The 21,196-nt window shown below is 29.1% G+C and overlaps 1 protein-coding gene across 1 annotated transcript; it reads right to left on the minus strand.

Annotated features, from left to right (window-relative positions):
- Nucleotides 1-346: 346 nt before the first annotated feature.
- Nucleotides 347-2,602, minus strand: LOC135924102 (uncharacterized). The gene has a single exon (XM_065459147.1). It carries the CDS (start codon nucleotides 2,600-2,602, stop codon nucleotides 347-349), a length of 2,256 nt encoding a protein of 751 aa, XP_065315219.1.
- Nucleotides 2,603-21,196: the final 18,594 nt, after the last annotated feature.

Raw genomic sequence — 21,196 nt, forward strand, 5'->3', positions numbered from 1 at the left:
TTTTTAGTATAGCTAATGCCGTATTAACTGCCAAGTGTTCCTGTCTATCAGATAAATATTTTGAAAACAATTGTTATTAAAATTTAATAAGAAAAATTTTTTATAAATAAAAATATCTTTTTATTCGTTATATATTTTTTTTTTGTTTATTACTTATTTTTTTTATTCCTGATATATATATATGTAATAAAAATTTGCAATTTTATAATTATATAAAAATGAACATTGAAAAGTTATTATATAAATAAATTATTCATTACGCGATTAATATTATATAAAAAATATTCTAATCATCATGTGAGATGAATCTGATGTAACTGGCCCTGTGAATTGCTATTGCGAGTCTTTATCTTAAGAAGAAGCCTTCACGAGGTTCATCTGTTAGTTTGCGGATTAGCGATCCAAGTTCCTTGAAGAAAGAAAGAGCACGATTCCCAAAGGTAGTCAAGGTAGTGGAAATGATGGGAATGAATAAGTGATCTTGGGATATCTCTGAATATTTTGCCAATTTTAGAAGCTCCTTGTTCTCCAGAATGTTAAGGGATTGATTGGAAGGAGCCAATGGATCAATACAAGAGTAATCCCAGACCAAGAATTGACCTCGCTTACAGGGAATTTGAGAGATCCCGTCAGGGCGTTTCCCATCAGATCTGAAAAGACCAGAGTGTTCGAGAATAGAAGGAATTTGAGCGGATCTCAGAGCTCTAAGAATTATAGAATTGTAAATGTTATGTCTAACGATGCGGCCTTTACATGAACGACAATGTAGACTATGCCTTCCATTACTCAAAACAGTAGAACTGCAGCCGGCACAGATGTGGGGTTGGGTTACTAAGCAATTTAAACGGATGCCTATAGCATGAGTTAGCTCATTTTGGGTCAATTGTAATTGTAAGTTCGCTGATGGAATGGCTTCGAGAAACTCATGTCCAGAACCATTAAGCAGAGAGGAGAATAAGGGACGGTCCAATGATTGCATACTGGAAAGGAGAGATTCGAAGCAGCTTGCAATAATGGGCTTATCCCATTCCTTCTGCGTGTTCGTTTCTAGAATTGGGTGGTCGGCAATGAATCGAGATTTCCATTCAATGATGGCACTATCAAAGGAAGGGTCAGAATTTAAGGAATTAGGATTGTCTAAATTTTTTGTTAAAAGACAGCTCGATATAAAGGCAGTTAAGGCAAGATCGGAAGGGGATCTGATGCCTAGTCCTCCCATCTTGGTGGGAAGGGTGGCTTGTATCCACGCTAAATCATGGAATTTTAGATTAAGGATACTTTCAATTAGGACTTTAATCCCATTTTCATAAATGCCTAAGGAAATGGGAAATTTAAAAATAGGGGTAGAGCGGAGTGCGTAAAGAATTTTTGGGATATTGAAGAAATTTTTCAGGAGAAAAAAGGCTTTATGAGAGGGGAGAAGGGAAAATAGGTCAGCCAACTCATTAAGGGTTTTGAGTGTAGATTGTAGGAAGGATGATATGGCTGTGTGTCCACCAACGGGAGCACCTATGTGAGATAATTCCTCAAGAGTAATCTGTTTGAAATTATGAAAATTGTTTTCAGATGAATTAATTGAAATGAATTCTGATTTTTCATGGTTGATTGATAGACCAATGGATAGCCCTGCATCCTTGATTATCATTACAGCTTTATTGATTTCGTCGTTTGGACCACAAAGGATTCCATCATCTATGTACCATGCATGCAATGATAATGAACATGCCTCGTTAATAGATTTAACAATTTCATTGATCCCTAAACAGAAAAATAAAGAACCTAGAGGATCTCCCTGTTGTATGCCCTCAATCGAAGGAATTTTATAGGTATCAAATTGGAGAGTGGAAGGCTGTTGATAGCATGAATAAAAGAATTTAGTGTAACCAGGAAAGAGAATACTCGATGAGCACAGAAAGGAATTCCGAGAAAGAGTGTTATAAGCATTGTTGAAGTCGATTTTGACTAAAGATTCGTTGGTTGGCTGGGTTTCTAAGTGTATTCTCCTTAGATGAACAACAGCTTCACAGCCGCCAGGTATAGCAACATCAAGTTGAAAAGGACTTAGTATATTTGAAGCTTCATGCTTTATTCGAGAGGAAATCATTTTAGCTACTAAACGACGAAAGGTCGAGCCAATTGCAATCGGTCTTAAATCATTATTGGGTTTTTGAAGGGCTATTAGCCTGGCACCGAAAAAAATAGGGGAAACAAAGGTTGGCACATCACCTTTTAAGATTTTGTTGCAAAAGTTTGTAATTTTGGAAAGAATGGAAGTTTGAGAACATATTGAGGGGGAAGTAATGTCCTGGAGAAATATAGGACGGATTCCATCAAGGCCTTGTGCTGAATCTCGATGAAAGGAAAGGATAGCTTTCCTCACTTCATCAGTGGTAAATTGTGATGCGCATGTAGAGTGAGGCTGTAGAGATATAGGGGTTATAGTTGTAGAAGGGTGTTTTTTGCAGAGCTTCAAGTATGTGTCGTTTGAAGGTTCGGCGAGGGAGTCTTGAGTAGAAACCAATCTAAGTGCACCTTTGATGTTAAGATTGTCAATTTTTTTAGTGATTAAATTAACCTTCATCTCGATAGCAGAGGGTTTCATTTTATTTTTGACAACAGATGTCTTCCAGTGTTCGTATAGATGAGGGACAACTATTGAAGCAGATCCTTGATTTGCTGGGTTAGGGATTTATGTGAAGTTTAGTCTGGCACCTTGAAAGTATTATAGCCATAGAAAAGAAATTAAAGCCATTCGTTTTCATTACTAAAGTTTAGCAATAGGGATGATAGACAGTCTGTAAAGGATTTGGCCACCGTCAATCTTGCACCTTTGGGGATCCTTGAAATAATGTTAGGTTTTGGATGATCAAGAACGCGTTCGATTTTTTTAGAAATGTTTACAGCACGAAAATTTATAAAATAACATTAGAATTATATCAGAAAAATAATAAATAATTTTTTAAAAAAACTATAATATTACGAAAACTAGAAATAAATATTTTCTATTATGGGGTTAAAAAAGTGTGGATCTGCTTATTTCTAGTAATATTTTCTGTCAGGTTTTCTTGGGTTTACCGGAATGATTGTTAATTTTTTTATCTATTATCTTAAAAAACGAGTTGCTTCTTCTCCGAAGTTTTCTAATATGATAGTAACGGTAAAAATTGCATGTTAAATTAGCGTATATATCCCCTAAGAGGTCTAGACAGATACGTATTCATTAGATTTGACAAATGCGTCCAATACACGTATAATTTCAATATCAAAGGCTGTCATTTGACTCAAGGCTTGCGCGTTATAGTATCAGGTCTTTTATTATCTGGCTTGTTACCCTACTGGTTCTAAAGTACTGAGAATGTTAGAATAAGAAAATCCCTTATGTATAATTAAGAAGATTTATGATAGCTAAGTGCGTGTCTACCTTTTAAATATTTACATTGTATAATGTAATTAAATGGCCTTAAATATTTTGATGCTAATTATCAATGGATTTGTTATTTATAGTACTGTAAAGTAATATCAAAAAAAGTAACGAAGTTACTAAAGGCTTTACCTTAAGAAAAGGAACGCCATTTATTACCTTCTTCTAGAGGTAACTGTTGTATATGCAAATTCGAATGTTAATTGTGAAAAGTGATTATTCATAAATAAATGGTAGACGAAGATAATATTTTTGGGGTAATTTGTCTATGTAAATAATCTTAAATTGAACATAATATTTTTCTATAAATTTTATATATATATTAAAATATGCAAATTTTATATATTTAATTCTTCGAAAATTGTTTAATTTATATATATATATATATATATACATTGTTAATTCAAAAAAGTTCAGTTTTGGATAATTTGGATTCTTCGAAAATTATTTTATTATTTATTGACCGATGATGTTTTGATTATTAATTTACAGACGATATTTTGATTATTATTTTGGATTTGATAGAAGTTGAATAAAGAGTAAAAGTAGTGAATTAGTATTAGAAATTATTAATAATTATATATTTATTTATTTATTATTAGTTCCATAGATATTCAGTCTCTCCCACTAGCCTCAGCAATAAATATCAATCCCATATTGGTACAGTGGTGCCTTACAGCGATTGATCCAGGCTTTAGAAGATCAAAAGTCAGTCTAATTATACATTGGAACAAGGTTAAAAAAAATAATAAAAAATATATATAAATTTTTGATAATTTCGGTTCTCTTATTGATGTTATATAAATTTTGGATCTTGGTATTGGTTTTATTCGTATGTTTATATTTATTTAATTGTTTAAGATTAGTTAAAATTATTTTAATCAAGTGGTTATTGAGTACACTTTAATGTATATTACGCAAATAAATTTATTAAGTTTAATACTTGAAAATATAAGTATAATTATATTTTTGGTGCTAATTTTAAGTTTCACGTTAGGTTTAATTATAGGAAGAAATACGACTTACGTTAAGATAGAGATTAAAGAGTTAGAAAATATTAAGAATATATTAAGAGAGGAAGATAAGAAAAGAAATATAAACAACTTCATACGAACGGATAATTACAGACAAATAATTTGCTATAGTTGTGGTCAGCCGGGCCACATGTCGCGCCAGTGTGAGATAACGAAGAATCTAAGATGCGCGAGGTGTGGCAAGAATGGCCATGTGGCTATAAGTTGCAGAGTAAACAATTCAATTGTAAGGTGCAATAATTGTGCCCAAGAAGGACACACACAAGAAAATTGCAATAAATGACTAAGAGAGAAATATTTTAATTTTAATGATAAATTTTGTAATGATAATAATTTTTCTAAGGTTGATAATTTTAATTCAGTTAAGAATAAATATTTTAATTTTAATGATAAATTTTGTAATGATAATAATTTTTCTAAGGTTGATAATTTTAATTCAGTTAAGAATAAATATTTTAATTTTAATGATAAATTTTGTAATGATAATAATTTTTCTAATGTTGATAGTTTTAATTCAGGTAAGAATAAATATTTTAATTTTAATGATAAATGTAATGATAATAATTTTTCTAAGGTTGATAATTCTAGTTCAGGTAAGAATAAATATTTTAATTATAATGATAAATTTGGTAATGATAATAATTTTTTTAACGTTGATAATTTAGTAGAAAATAAGAATAAAGATTTTAATTTTAATAATGATAATTTGGATAATGTTAATAATGCTATTGCAAGTAAGAATAATTATGGTAATAAGAACGAGAAATTTGGCGATGATAAAAAGTGCTTTAACGTTGATATTAATAGAAGTGATATAAAGATAAAAAGTAGAGATTTTGAAATATATAGAATTAAAAAGGCAACTAGGGTAGACGTACTAAAAATGGAATTAGAGGATTTTTTAATGAAAAATAGATGCCCTAGAGTAAAGATAAACATGGAGGAAGCAGAAATTTGTTTTTTATTAGATACAGGAGCAGAAATTAGTTTAATAAGTATAAAGGATTTTATGAGATTTTGGCCAGAGAAAGAGTTTGTTACTAAAAAGATAAGAGCCAAACAACTGGATGGTAGCATGGTGAAAATTTTAGGGTATTATAGGGTAAGGTTACCAAGAGTTAATAAAAGTATAAATTTGTGGATAACGACGTTGAAGATTGAACCGATTTTAGGATGGTATGATATAAGAACGTTAGGTCCAGTTTATAATTGGTGGAAATTTTTCGATACTATCCCTGTAAGTAATGATGAAAATAGTGAAAGGATAGATTTCGATAGATTTAAGTTACCTATTATAGAGGATAAACAAGAATTAGTTCTCGATAAACTTAGAAATCGAACACCAGAATTTTTGATTAAATATAGAAGCAACTTAGAAGAAAATAAGTAAAACAAGAGATACAAAGATAATAGAGGTAAATTCAGTCGAAATTAAACAAGAAATTAATAATATGGTAGATCAGAATGTTGTTGAAGATATGGTTGACAAAGAAATAAAGATTATTTTGAATAGGTATAATGAAGTCTTTAAAGAAGAATTAGGTACTCTGAAAAATTTTGAAGTAGATATACGATTAGAAGAAAATTATAGACCTAAGTTTTGCGGCATAAGAAGATTACCGTTTTCTTGGATAGAAGAGATAGATAAAGAATTAGATAAATGGTTAAGAGACGGAATAATAAAACCAATAGTGCATAGTGAATGGGCAACACCTTTAGTGCCCATAAGGAAACCAGATAACAGTTTAAGATTGTGTATAGACTATAGAGTAACAGTTAATAAGTGCGTAATAAATGAAAAGTATCCACTACCTAGAATAGAACAACTGCTAGCGAATTTAAGAGGAGACACCCTGTTTTCAAAGATTGATTTTTCGAATGCGTATTTGCAAATTAAGGTGAGTGAAAAGACAAGTAAGATACTAACGATTACAACTCATAGAGGTTTGTTTGCATTCTGTCGATTACCTTTTGGTTTGAAAATATCAGCGCCAATATTTCAAAGAACGATGACGGCGTTATTTCAAGGAATAAAAGGAATAATGTATTATTTAGATGATGTTTTGATATCTGGTAGAACAGAAGAAGAACACAATTCGAGATTAGTTAAAGTGTTAAATATTATAGTAGAAAATGGTTTAAAAGCTAATTTGAAGAAGAGCGTTTTTGGAGTAAAAGAAATAAAGTATTTAGGACATGTTATAAAGGGATATGAGATTACGCCAATTGGAAAGAATATAGATAAGATCATGAATATGAGAGCCCCGAATAATAAAGCGGAGGTACAAGCGTTTTTAGGAGCAACAAATTATTATCATCGGTTTGTTCAAAATTTTGCAGAAATTGCTACACCGTTGTATGATTTATTAAAGAAAAATAAAAAATTTGAATGGAGAGAAGCACAGGAGAAAAGTTTCGAAAAGTTGAAAATAAAGATGGTAGAGAAGCCTATTTTAAGTTGTTTTAATGAGAAATTAAATATTATTTTAGCAGTAGATGCTTCTAATGAAGGTATAGGAGGAGTTTTGTTGCAGATGATAGATAATGTGGAGAAACCTGTTTTATTTTTATCGAGACGATTTAATAGCACTGAGAAAAATTACTCAACGATAGAAAGAGAGGCTCTAGCAGTGAAATTCGGGCTTACGAAATGTAAGGAATATCTGATAGGAAAAAGGTTTTTATTGTATACGGACCATAAGCCGTTGGTAGATTTATTTAAAAAAGAGAATAAGGAACTTATGATTTCACCCAGGTTGCAAAAATGGCTAATTTTAGTTGGTAATTTCGATTTTGAAATAAAATTCAGAGAAGGTAAACAAAATTGCTTACCGGACATTTTATCAAGATTGTTTAATAAAGACATTGAAGACAAAGAACCAGTAATCAATAGTTTAGAATATATAGAAGAAGAAGAAAATGTAAATGGTAATATTATAAGAGCGGTGAGAATAGATACAAGAGAAAAACCTATAACATTTGATATAGTAGATAAGATATCCCAAAAAGATGAAGAATTAATAAGAATTAAAGCTTGTTTAAAAGGAGATATAGAATGTAAAAATGAAGATAAAGCGTTTAAAAAAGTTAAGAGTGAATTAAATATAGAAGACAATTGTTTATTGAGAGGATATAGATTAGTGATACCGAATAAATTAAGAAAGGAAACCTTAAATGTAATACATTCAGGTCATCAAGGCATAGAAAGAATGAAAAATAAAGCAAGAGAATATATGTGGTGGCCTAAGATGAATAAGGAAATAGAAGAGTTAACAAGGAGCTGTGAAACCTGTAACATGTGGGCTAATGTTCCAGCAAAGAATAAGGAAGATAAATGGCCAAAGACAGACATTCCATGCGAAAGAATACATGTAGATTTTTTAGAATATGAGAAGAAAAGATTTTTTATCATGGTAGATGCAGGTTCAAAATGGATAGATTGTCAGCAAGTTTCAGGTTTATCAACAAGAGTAGCTTTAGACAAGATAAAGGATTTTGTAGGCAAATATGGTTTGATGAAGACGATAGTATCAGATGGAGGTCCAGCGTTTAAAGGTAGAGCATTTGATAAATTTTGTGATAGGTGGAATATTATACATTTATTATCACCACCTTATTACCCAAAAAGCAATGGACAAGCTGAACGAATGGTAGCTTTAGTAAAGAGTTGGTTGAAAAAGGCAAAATATGGAGAAGGTCAATGGTGGTTATCATTGTTAGCATACAACAGTACGGAAACAGCAAAAGGAAAGTCACCAGCTGAAATATTTTTAGGAAGAAAGACGAGATCAGAATTAGATTTTTTAAAGGAAAAAGTGATAAGGAGAGAACAAGCAGAGAGTGAAAGATTTCCAGTAGGAAGTTTGGTGTGGGTATTGTTGTTTGATGGTCCTATTAAATGGGGGAAGGGGGTAATAAGCAAAAATATAGGAAAGAAAAAAGTAGAAGTAAAGATTGAAGGACAAGAAGGAACCTTTACAAGGCACCTGAAGCAAGTAAGGTGTAGAAGCTTAAGGCCTTAGAGAGAAATGAGAAATATACGAAGAATTAGAAAGGAATAAATTGATGATAGACATAGTAGGAGAATCATAATTTAGAAAGGAATAAATTGATGATAGACATAGTAGGAGAATCATAATTTAGAAAGGAATAAATTGATGATAGACATAGTAGGAGAATCATAATTTGGAAAGGAATAACGTGATGATAGACGTAGTAGGAGAATCATACGTTGTAGGAAATAAAAGGGATGTTAGACTTAATTAGGAGAGTTATATTTTATAAAGAGTTAGAGAAGAAAGTCGAAGAATATATATATATATATGTGTATAAAGTATTTGATTTAGATGGCCTCCTATGTTAGAGTGGGTAACAAAATAATGAAGATAGAGATCCGAGAGGTTGACGGTTCAGAAGAGTCCAACAGATGGGTAGAAGCCGCTAGGAACGAAGCAAAACAAAGATATGGAGATTGGCTACAAGAGACGCCAACGAGAGGGGTTCACAGGATAGCACCATATAACACAAGAAGGAGAGTGGAATGTTGGGCTTGTGGGGGAGGACACAAGTTACGATATTGTCCCAGTGTAGAGTTGACAGCGAACAATAATACGAATTTACCGATGCGAAATATGGTTGAATCAGCGAACACTTCGGGGGCAAGGGAGATCTAAAGGAAGGAGGTGTTGTATATGCAAATTCGAATGTTAATTGTGAAAAGTGATTATTCATAAATAAATGGTAGACGAAGATAATATTTTTGGGGTAATTTGTCTATGTAAATAATCTTAAATTGAACATAATATTTTTCTATAAATTTTATATATATATTAAAATATGCAAATTTTATATATTTAATTCTTCGAAAATTGTTTAATTTTTTTATATATATATATATACATTGTTAATTCAAAAAAGTTCAGTTTTGGATAATTTGGATTCTTCGAAAATTATTTTATTATTTATTGACCGATGATGTTTTGATTATTAATTTACAGACGATATTTTGATTATTATTTTGGATTTGATAGAAGTTGAATAAAGAGTAAAAGTAGTGAATTAGTATTAGAAATTATTAATAATTATATATTTATTTATTTATTATTAGTTCCATAGATATTCAGTCTCTCCCACTAGCCTCAGCAATAAATATCAATCCCATATTGGTACAGTAACGAGCAACAAGTAATGCGTTTAGAGTAACGGTGATGCTAGCTCGTTAATTTAAATTTTTTCTTAAAAATATGGGAAAAAAATATTTTATTTTATCAAATTATTTTTATTTATTTTTTTAGTTTTATAAATAATTTAAGACTATTTTTAATTCAGATCAACCACCAAATTCCCTAATTTTTATTTTGAATTTTCATTATTTAATTTTCAGTCAATAATGTTAATCTAATTAATATTGTATCAATCAAGGTATGTTAATTTATATTCTTATTTACTAATGAATCAATATGATTACATTCTATCAGATGCTAGATTGCAAACAGAAAATGATAATTCTAAATACAAGTAAATGTAAATGGCAGTGACTATTTAGAGAAACCTGAAACGTTATCATTTGGTTGGCCATGACATTCTCAGTTCAACAGTGTCAAACATGTGGAAAAAGAGATGTGAAGATGGGTGAGCGGGAATTAGAGAATTTTAGGGGCCACCAAATTTTTTAATTTTACTCAATTATTTTTAGCTCTTGAAAATAAGAATTTTTGTATATACTACATGCAAGCAAGGTATTATTCTTTTTTTGTAAAAAATCCATGTATGAATTTTGAAAAAGAATTTGGCATAAGCCATATATATTATGACAAAAAGTTTGATCCATATATTAGTAAAAGAAACTTCATTTATTTTTAGTTAAGAAATTTGATTTTTATCGAAATCTTATGAAATATTATTAGACCACATTCGTCGAATTACGAATACGAAGTTCATAATCATAACCTTGGAAATCGATTTCAAAATGTGATACTTGATAGGAAATAAAATCGTACAAAATATAAAAGGCAATATATTTTTCCATAATATTGCTACCAGCAACAATTAACTAATACAACACGTAGAATTAAGCAATAATTCCGTTAAAATAAATGAGCGATTTGTTGGCGTTCTAAGAATCGATTAAAGTACTGACTAGGCCTTGGTATAAGCATTTTTATTCTTATCTAAATAATTGGTACAGGTAAAAAAAAAATTGTCGTGGACAAGGTTACGATAATGTATTAAATATGAGAGGATTTTATAAAGGAGTTCAAGCTTGAGTATTATAAATAAATCGGATAGCGTTTTTTATGCCTTGTGATTGCTACAGCTTAAATCTGCTAATCATTTTTTAACCTTAGTTAATGCAATGGAAGTGTAAGATGAAGAGTTGAATTGAAGGCCATTAGAAATCAGATTGGTGATATTTCCGATCAGCGTCTACATAAGCGGGGAAGGGGGGGGGCAGTTTGCATCCTATTTTTCTTTAGGGGGGCGCCTTTAAGGGGGTAGGAAAAATTTATTGAGGGGTATATTAAATTTTTAGATGAAATAATAATTTAATTATAGGATATTGCTAATCAACGATGAAATCTATATATTGCTGTTATAAAATAGAAATATTAATAAATTAAAATATTGATTAATTATATATTTGTTGGTCATTTATTAGTAATAAGTTGAATTTTATACACTCATTAATTTATCTTTATTCAATTTACATTGTAATATTATTTTTGTATTCTTATTTTTTGTTTGTTATAGAGAAACTCTTAACTTAACTTATCTTTTTTATATTTTTATATTATACGGAGCCATTCAAATCTGGTAAGAGATATTTTATATAAACTATAGAAATAATATAGATTTTTAGTTTTTTTTATGTTTACATTTCTTAATGAATAACTTTTTTTAATACTAGCCATAATCATCAATTGCTAACATTCATAGTTTTTTAAACAAAATTTTCTGCTATGCTTTTAAATGGATCAGACATTCTCAACAAACTCATATTCATGCCAGATAATATGCTATAATAATGCATTTATTGTAAATGAGGGGCTTTTTAATTGAATTCATGATCTAAAAAATAACTCTTTTATATTCGCAATTTTTTGATAGTTGGTAGTAGAGCTAAAATAATTTAAGTTATTTTTTTTAAATTTGTGAAAAATTTTGGTGAATATATTAAACAGGCATCCCATAAAAACTTCATTCGAATTTTATCATGTATTAACACTAATAGTTAAATTAAGCCTTCAAATAGGGGAGACTGGGGTTAGGTAAACCGTGGGGCTTGGCAAACCATTTAATATTATTTTAAAATTATATACACTAGAAGGTTAATATTTTATCCTAATATAGATTTTATTAGTTTACATCTATAGACAAAAAATCTTTTGAAATGATTAATTATTAAAAATTTTATTTAAGAAATAAAATTTTGATGAAATTTTCTAAAGATTTTTACATGACAGAATTTTAATTTTTATCAAAATATATATTCATTTATATAAATTAAATTTTATAGCAAAGTTTAAACACTCTTCTATAATTTGGGAAAGTTTTATGAATATTTATTATGTCTATATAGTATTTCAATCATGATTAGTAAATTTAGAGCTAGCGGGGCTTGCTAAACCATACATGTCAATCCATTTCAATAATTTTTTTTAGCAATTATTACATTATTCGATATGGTGCGAAAATATAAATCCAAAAAAATTAATATAGGAGAATCATTTAATATTGATAATTATTTAGAAGTATATAAAAATTTAATGAATTAATATTATAATTGTAATTAGGCTATTAAGGTATATGAAAATTGTAAATCAACAAGGAAGACTAGCCAACTTACAGGTAAATTTATCTACATTATCTGTCTTATTAAGATATAATCACAATAATTTTATGTAATTTTTAAACAATATAATCAATTTTTAGCAATATTTAATAATAGAAATTATGTAAATATTTTTATTAAATGTAATTTATAAATGATCTTATATTTTAGATTGATTACAATTTAGATGAAGTATAGTATTATTGTATTAATTTTATGTAATTCTTAAACATTAAAATCAAATTTTAGCAATATTTAATAATAGAGAATATGCTAATAAAATCTAAATGGTAATGGTAAAGAGATTATCATTTTTAAATTTTATGTTCTTAAATGTTAAACTTATAATTAAATAATTATATATTTTACTTGACATTTTGATTTTAGGTATTCCTAGATCAAACTTTATGAGATATTATAACAGATATCAAGAAAGTGGCATACTTACTAGTGTAAGACAAAATAATAAAAAGAGGATATTCACAGAAGAAGAAGAGGGAGATATAACTAAATATCTGATTCAATCTAGCCAAATTTTTTATGGCCTTTCAATTAAAAAGGTATAGGTATAGTTTATTCTTCATTATTTTATATTGTTTTTTAGATAAAAATATAAGCCTACCAAATGGCAGTAAATATGAAGAAAAAATTTCCTAAATCTTGGAAGGACAATTCAATGGCTGGCCATGACTGGTATTTAGGATTTATGTCAAGAAATTCTACTCTCTCCTTAAGATCCCCTGAAGCTACAAGTATGGCTAGGGCAACTGGATTTAATGAAGAAAATGTTCTATACTTTTTTGATTTATATAAAAGTTTATTAAATGATTTGTTAAGTAAATATTTACATTTAATATTTAGGAATATTAGATGAACATAAATTAGAATGTATGGCAATTTACAACATGGATGAAACTGGACTTACCACAGTTCAAACCCCATCCAAGATTATTTCACAAAAGGGTCAAAAACAGGTAGGATCTATTACTTCCGCAGAAAGGGGTACCTTAATTAACAAGAGAAAAATAGTGAAAAAAATTATTCACAAAGATATTTGTGTTTGTTGTAAGCTGGAATATATCAAACATCATAATGGTGAAGAGTGGTACCAGTGCAGAATGTGCCACGAATGGGCACATGGTACATATGCTAATTTTGATAAATTTATATGTCCAAAATGTGTATTAAATTAACCAAAATTAAGTTTCAATTTTTATATATAATTAGCTTAAATTTATATGTATTATGATATTTTTAACAATAAAAGAATAAAATTATAGTATATGTATCATTATTAATAAATAAAAATACATTTCAATTTATTATGGCCTAAAAAAACCATTGGTTTAGGAAGCCCCTTGAAGTGGTTTGCCTCACCCCGCTATTGGGGCTTGTTGGGCAAATTTACGACTTTTACAAAAAATAAAATTTCAAAAAATGATTAAATTCTAGAATTTTTTTATAAGGCACCTTTATAGAGTATAGTTTTAGGTATCTAATCATATATTGTTTTTTATATTATCTAAAAAAACCAGGAGCTATAAACAATTTTGTAAAAATCGGTTCACCTAACCCCAGTCTCCCCTATATCCATTGTATTAAGGATTACTTTAACCATTCCAACTAATGTGGCATCCGCAGAATGCAGCTCCTCGAACAAATTTATTAAAACTTACCCACGATTCTGTATGGCACAGGACCGACTTGTTAATCTCTCTTTAATTTCAATAGAAAATGATATTCATTCATAGTTGGATTATACGGCATAATATCCTCTTTTGCATATAAAAAGGAGAGGAGGATAAATAAAATCAATATTTTTTATGATTATATTCATTTTTTGTGCTTTACTCATTTATTATTATAATTTAATAGAATATATGTTCTCATTGCTAAAAATTATCAAAAAAGCTTAGATAAATTGTGTTTTTTAAGGGGCCGCCAAATTATTTTTTGCCCTGGGTTGCCAAAAGTCTCGGCATGGGTGTGGAGGGCAGGAAAATAATGTGAACTAATGATTCTGTGTCAGCTATTTTTTTAAAAATTTTACCAAAAATATTAATAAAGTTCTGAATAGATCATCAGCTAGGGATAATTGTAATTGGAGAATATCAAATCAGAAAATGAGATGCGCTAAATTAATGAATAATAGAATAGGTTAATTGACTATCAAATTTTAAAATACCTACAAGGTCAGCAATTAGACAGAAACAAAAACCATATAAAACATATCCTAACATTGTCATGAAATAGAACAAAAACAAGGATTTCTTTAATTATTTTTATCAGCTTATTAGAAATCGTGAAATAAATAGGAGGTCAGAGTTTAGACCAAATAATAGACGGTATGATTAGGGATGTAAATTTCCCGGGAAACTATTATTGAGGAAAATTTCCCGGGAAATTTGGGGAAACAAAGAGAAAGAAACGATAAATTTCCTTTAAAAAATTATTATATTAATATTGATTTTTTTTTCATATTTTATTTAAAATATAATATATTATTTATGATATAATTTCAACTATTTAATTTGTTATCTTCGTTTGAAGATAACGATTCCAGATCTCTAAAATAGAGTCATTTGTCTCGCAACATCTAAATCTAGGTATCCAGAAAATCGGTTTATAACATCTCCTTTATCCACTTCATTGTCTTTAAAATTAAATCTGCAATATCTTAAGTCAAGTATGTGAGCAGAGTAATGTAAGTCCCGGTAACAAAAAAAATTTCCAGGTTTATTTTATAAATTGTCTGAGTTTCGCGTTCTTTAAGAAATATCCCTAATATGATTAAATGCTTGAGGAACGTCAGATAAATTGATTTGTTCGCTTCCACTACCTCTATTTGTGTAGAAATTACTTTATAAAATTGTATAGCTACTCAAGATCTGAGAACTTTATTATCAAGATTGAGTTTATTATCTCTCTAAAAATATGGAGTGCCGCTAAATATTATTATTTAAAATCTATTAATTATCAAAACTATTTTATAAAAAATTTTTGCTACGAAAATTTAAATTGGCAATATTGTATTTGCTAGATCCTCTAAAAGCAAATTAAGTCTGTGAGGTCAGACCCAATGCATTCGATAATTGGATATTTATTTCTCACAAGTGTCCAGGGTTTATACATTACTTACATTATTTATTATAATGTTAATTTTTGTGTTTCCTACTTCTCCAATTACTTTAAGAAATTCGCTAGATATAAATATTCTCTCGTATGCATATTGGTCCCTGTTTCAATTAATTTATAGAAAATGGGACTTGGGATTGCTATGATTAAATTTATAATACATCCCAGTCTTATATTTAAACCCATCATTAATAAAGGTCAGATTTTTATTTTTATCTTATACTTCGATTACAATATTTTTAATCCTTTTATTTTCACTGTTTCACAAATTGAGTAAATATATTGAGATCATCTTTAATGCTGATAAAGATTAAAATAATTTCTTTCAAATACAGGTTGCTTTAATGAACAATTTAAGAAAAAATGGCTGTTGCAAAATTATGAATATATTTCATATATTTTTTCAGAAATTTATATTATTATTATTAGTTGAATTAAAATTAGAAAGAATGCCCCACTCTCTTGAACCTTTAATACTCATCCTTATTTCAGTTATTATTAATAAATTTAAATATATTTCAGTCAATAATAAAATATCCTTCCGATGAACATCACTAGAGCTATTATTATATTATTGAAAATGAAGTTACATACAGAAACAAAAAACAATTATAATATATAAACCAAGAGAAAAAATATTTTTCTAAAATATGATTAAAATCCTGATTATTTGATTAAAAAATAATAAAATAAAAATTGGGGAAACTATTATATGGGACCTTATGTTACATCTCAACGTATATGATTGCATTTACAAAAGGTAAATTCTCTAACTGAATAAAACGCTTTACCAATATAACAAAAAAAGTTTTAAACTTTACTTTTTGCCCGAAATTTAAATTAGTTATAAAAATTTATATAATCAATACCGATATATAAGGGTAATGATATATAGCAATTGTTAAACAGCAACCAAATTTTTAAAACAACAGTCAAATTTTATTACAAAAAGAACCACTTTTATTTAAATATATATTAGTGGAATCCCACGGTGGCTCCCGATATTCTATATATCATATCTCATACATAGCACAGAATCACCTAGTTGGCATCAAGAAAAACTTTGGTCAGTGTGGTTCTAACCCAGATCTATATAGTAGGTGACATGTGCACTCACGAGTAGGCCACAGATGCGATTCGAACATTTTTTATATATGAGGATAAAATTACAATGCTCTCTAACTAATATTACAATAAAACACATTTTAAAAAAATCAATATTATTCAACCTATACCATACCCTACATATACAGCCTGCAATACTAAAAAATGTGAAAATGAAATCGTCGGTAATATGGCTCTAATCCTAAATAGCGTCTAGATTATAAATGGTAGAAAGCCCTTGTTTTTTTTAGTCTTATGATGAAGGCTATCCAATGATACAATTAGTATAATTTTAGAAAATTAAATCTTATAGAAAAAGAGCAAAACACTTACCCATAACCTCGATTCCCTCTATATGATTACCTAATTAGGTGTATAAGTATAAATTATAAAGGGAATGTGGGTTAGAATTCGTTTATTAGTTCATGTTATTTCTTTTAAGAAATATTAATAAATATAATTTGTAAAAAAATAAAAAGGGAGAAATTTTTGTATGTTCTTATTAATAAATAATAATATAATAGGTAATATATTACTTTTATAGAGCATAAAACCAATTAAGATTATTCAGCAGAATAGATACAAATTTAAGCAAATGAACCCTATTCACTTCCATATGGAAAGAGGAATAAACAGCAAATTTAGTTGAAAAAAATAATAACAAATGAACCGGATTATCACGGGTTGGAATTCGGTTTCAACTCCCAAAGTTATGGTTTATTATTCAATGTTTTATTCCCAAATAATTTCCAGTTATTTAATTATATAAGAAATCGATATTAACTGTTTTTTTCATAATTAATATTAATCATTCAACTTGGTGGTCATAAAAAAAAACTTCCTCTTTATTTGAAAAATAGAATGAAAATTTTTTTAAATTTCATTTGCTTTGTAACGATTTCGTATTTATAAAATAAATTTAATGTCATTTTTCCTCTCTCTCATTTTCTTCCCTGTTAATTCAATTGTTAAAAAAAGTATAATTTTGAAAAAATTTAATGTATAATATATAATAAATAACTACAATTTGGCAGTTAGCAATTAGATAGGAAAACAAGAGGCTCCAGAATAAAGAGATAAAAAAATTCCTCATCTTATTAGTTAGAATTAAAACATATTTATCATTATAAAAATAAAATCTAACCTCCAATATATTTTTTCATATGACAGAGACATGCAGAGGTACCATTTACATACCCCGACCTTGATTTTTTTCTAAAAAAAATTTCGGACCCGGTTTTATATTTTCAGACCCGGCTCAAGTTTTTTTTTAAAAATATTTCCACCAGGCCCTGATTTTTTTAAAATATATTACATTTATTATTAATTTTTATTGCTAATAATGTTGATAAAATATTAGGTTTTAAAAGCCCGGTTATATTTAAAAATAGACCGGAGTACTCGGGACAGGCTGGACCTGCAGGTCTCCGATATGTAATATCATTGAATTTTGTGAAATAAATTAATACTATATATATATATAATTTTTGCAAGAAGCATGGCGCCAATATTTTTATATTAAATTTTCTATAGCTTTTTGGGACAAATAAAAAAATAATTAATTCGGGATCGGGCAGGGTTTGAAAAATTAGGCCTGATGCAGATTACTAAAATATACTGTCTATTCGAACGGGAAAAATTACAACTCGGACAAGGATTCATACTATAACATAATCAAGAGTTTGGTAGATTTTGGAAAAAGTCCAGTTGAATTTTTCTAATTGATTATAATATTGAATTCAAAAAATATACTCAAATTAAGGAAATAAAATTTTATGAGTTGTAAAAATAAAAAAATAAAGTCATGTGATTAATAAAAATGCTTCTATGCCAAGTTGGAATATCCATTAGCCATTGTAATCACAAACTAAAATAATTTGTAATGAATATGAGTCTTAAACAGGTTAAGGCTTGGTCATTTTAAAAATATATAAAAATTTAAGTCATATTTTTAATACTATTTATTAAATTGATTAATTCTAAGTTTTGTAAAAACTAAAAATAAATTACTATACTTATATATATAAAAATATAATTAATTTTGATCTAACTATTTAAAAATTTGAGTGATTTTATTAATAAATTCAATAATCGTGTCATTGAAAAAAAAATAGTATAGAAGAATAAGATATTATATTGTTGAACAACATAAAAATTCATCTGTTCTTAATTCAGACTTTTAATAAATAATAAGGTATCATAGAAAATTCTCATAATCCGATTCATAATATTTAAAGTATCCTAAATGAATGTATATAACCTTGTCCTGTTATATAAAGTTTTTTTTAGGAGACCAAAAATTTAAAACGAAAATCATAGGGATTTCAACAATTTTCTCAAGGAAGGGGAAAAATACTTTTAATGCGTTTTTTCACCACAAATTTAATTGGATATTTTTATATTTCCTCTTTGAATGCCTATATTTAAAAAAATAATTGTCAAAATTTCAATTAGTCTTTTTAAAAATTATCAATTTATTACTTTTTGAAAATAATGGTTAAGCAAAGGTTACTTATACTCATTTTTTAAAAAATAGGGCTATGAGTTATGCTAAGGCGGAAATACAGAAATGTTTAACCAATAAACAACGTAAATGATAAGATTTAGGACAGGGCTATTTAGGGTTGTGAGATTTTTTTAAAATATTTATTTTGATTTTAAAAAAATTTTGTTGAATTCTATTTTCTTGGAATCATTTTTGTTTCATTTTGTGATATTATTTTCATTCTGATATTTTTTTGTAACCATCTTTTAGATTTCTATTTTGTATCATTTAATTTTAAATAAATAATCATGGTATAATAGTTTTATTGAACCAAACATTCATGGAAACTTGCAATAGCCTATTGTTTTCGTTTGGTTTCTAAAAAATCTAACTACGTTAGTTGAGAATTTTTCTTATTAAAATAAATGATCAAATTCAACTATAAGTGTCTTATTAATGAAGATATTTTGGAAGATTTGGATAAATGTTACTTTATAAAATTGTATAGCTATTCAAGATATTTAAGAACTTTATTATCAAGTTTGAGTCTCTCTCTAATAATATGGAGTGCCGTTAAATATTTTTATTTAAAACATACTATTAATTATCAACTCTCCCAAAATCCTACCTTCAGCCTCATCGTGGCGGGGGAGTGGCAACGTCTTTTGACGGCTAATGGAGGTCTAAAAGGTTCTGTGATCTGGGTCTAGAATAGGATCACCGTCTCCTCGAAGGGGTGTTAAAACTACTTAAAGAGGTTGATGTCAGAAAAGGCATCCGATTGTAAAAACCTTGCTACAAAATTTCCCTATGGTTACAACAAAGCATGGGCGGGGTACAGCCCAAAGTACCCCGTGGGCCTCCTCATCCGCCTACGAAAAAAAGAAGGATGGGAAACCTGGTGGAACCACGATTCATGAAAATGAAACTTATGACGGCCATAAACGACCTGATAATAAGTGGAGAAACCAGTCTACGGGGGATCGAGTTAGGGTCGCGACATAAAATGTTGGGAGTATGACGGGAAGAGCGGGAGAAGTTGCCGATGTATTGCACAGAAGGCATATAGATGTGTGCTGCATACAGGACTAGATGGAAAGGAAATGGGACTAGAATGATCTGCAAGACTAGCGAAAAATATTAATTCTTATGGCTAGGAAGTAATGATGGTAAGGCTGGAGTTGGGGTATTGGTTGCGGAGAAATTGGTAGACAAAGTAGTCGAAGTGAGAAGGCTAGATAACCAGATAATGGTTATCAAGATGATTTTTGGTAGAAAGCTATATAATATTATCTCGGCATATGTTCCTCAGGTTGGAAGAAGTGAAGAAGAGAAAGATATATTTTGGGACAGTCTATTGGGGGTGACATCGAACTGGCAAATGAAGAGGGGATTATCCTGGCTGATGATCTGAATGAACATGTGGGAGCGAGTAGTGAGGGTTATGAAGGAGTACATGGAGGGTTCAGTTACGGCATGAGAAATTTGAAAGGAGAGAGGATTTTAGATTTTAGTGATATGGATATGATTGTCTATAATACAATGTTTAAGAAAGAATCCGAGAAGCTGGTGACTTATAAGTCGGGTAGTACCGAAGGATTACTTGTTATTGAGGAGATGTGATCGATGTATAGTAAAAAATCTGAAAATGATACCGGGAGAGGAATGTATAAATCAGCATCGACTAGTTATAGGAGATCTCACTCTTAAAGGTGCCAGGTCACTAAAAGAAAGTTTGTGCCAAGGCTGAAGGTTTGGAAATTGAAAGAGGAGAGTGCTAGACGTCAATTCAATATGACATTGGCGATTAGGGAGGCGGAGGTGGCCCAAGCATCTTGGGTAAATGACAAGTGGAAGCTATGAAGAAAGCCTGGGTGATGACAACTGTGGAGGTATGTGGATGAACAAAAGGGCCGCCTTGACATAAGGAGACTTAGTGGTGGAACCCGGAGGTAGCGAAAGCTGTGGATGAGAAACGGAGGTGTTTCAAAGTATGTTATAATAGCAAAGAAAATAGTGATAACGATATTTACAAGATGGCTAAAAGATATGCTAAGAAATTAATAGCTAAAGCTCAAGAAGAAAAAAGACACGAGTTTGCTAAAGAAATGGAATGCGCTGATGGAATTGGAAATATGGTTCGAATGGCAAAGCAGATGTCAAAAAAGAGGCAGGATGTGATATGT

The sequence above is a fragment of the Gordionus sp. m RMFG-2023 genome, chromosome 2 (assembly GCF_954871325.1).
Source record: "Gordionus sp. m RMFG-2023 chromosome 2, tfGorSpeb1-WG-v2, whole genome shotgun sequence".
In the NCBI taxonomy this organism is placed as follows: domain Eukaryota; kingdom Metazoa; phylum Nematomorpha; class Gordioida; order Chordodea; family Parachordodidae; genus Gordionus; species Gordionus sp. m RMFG-2023.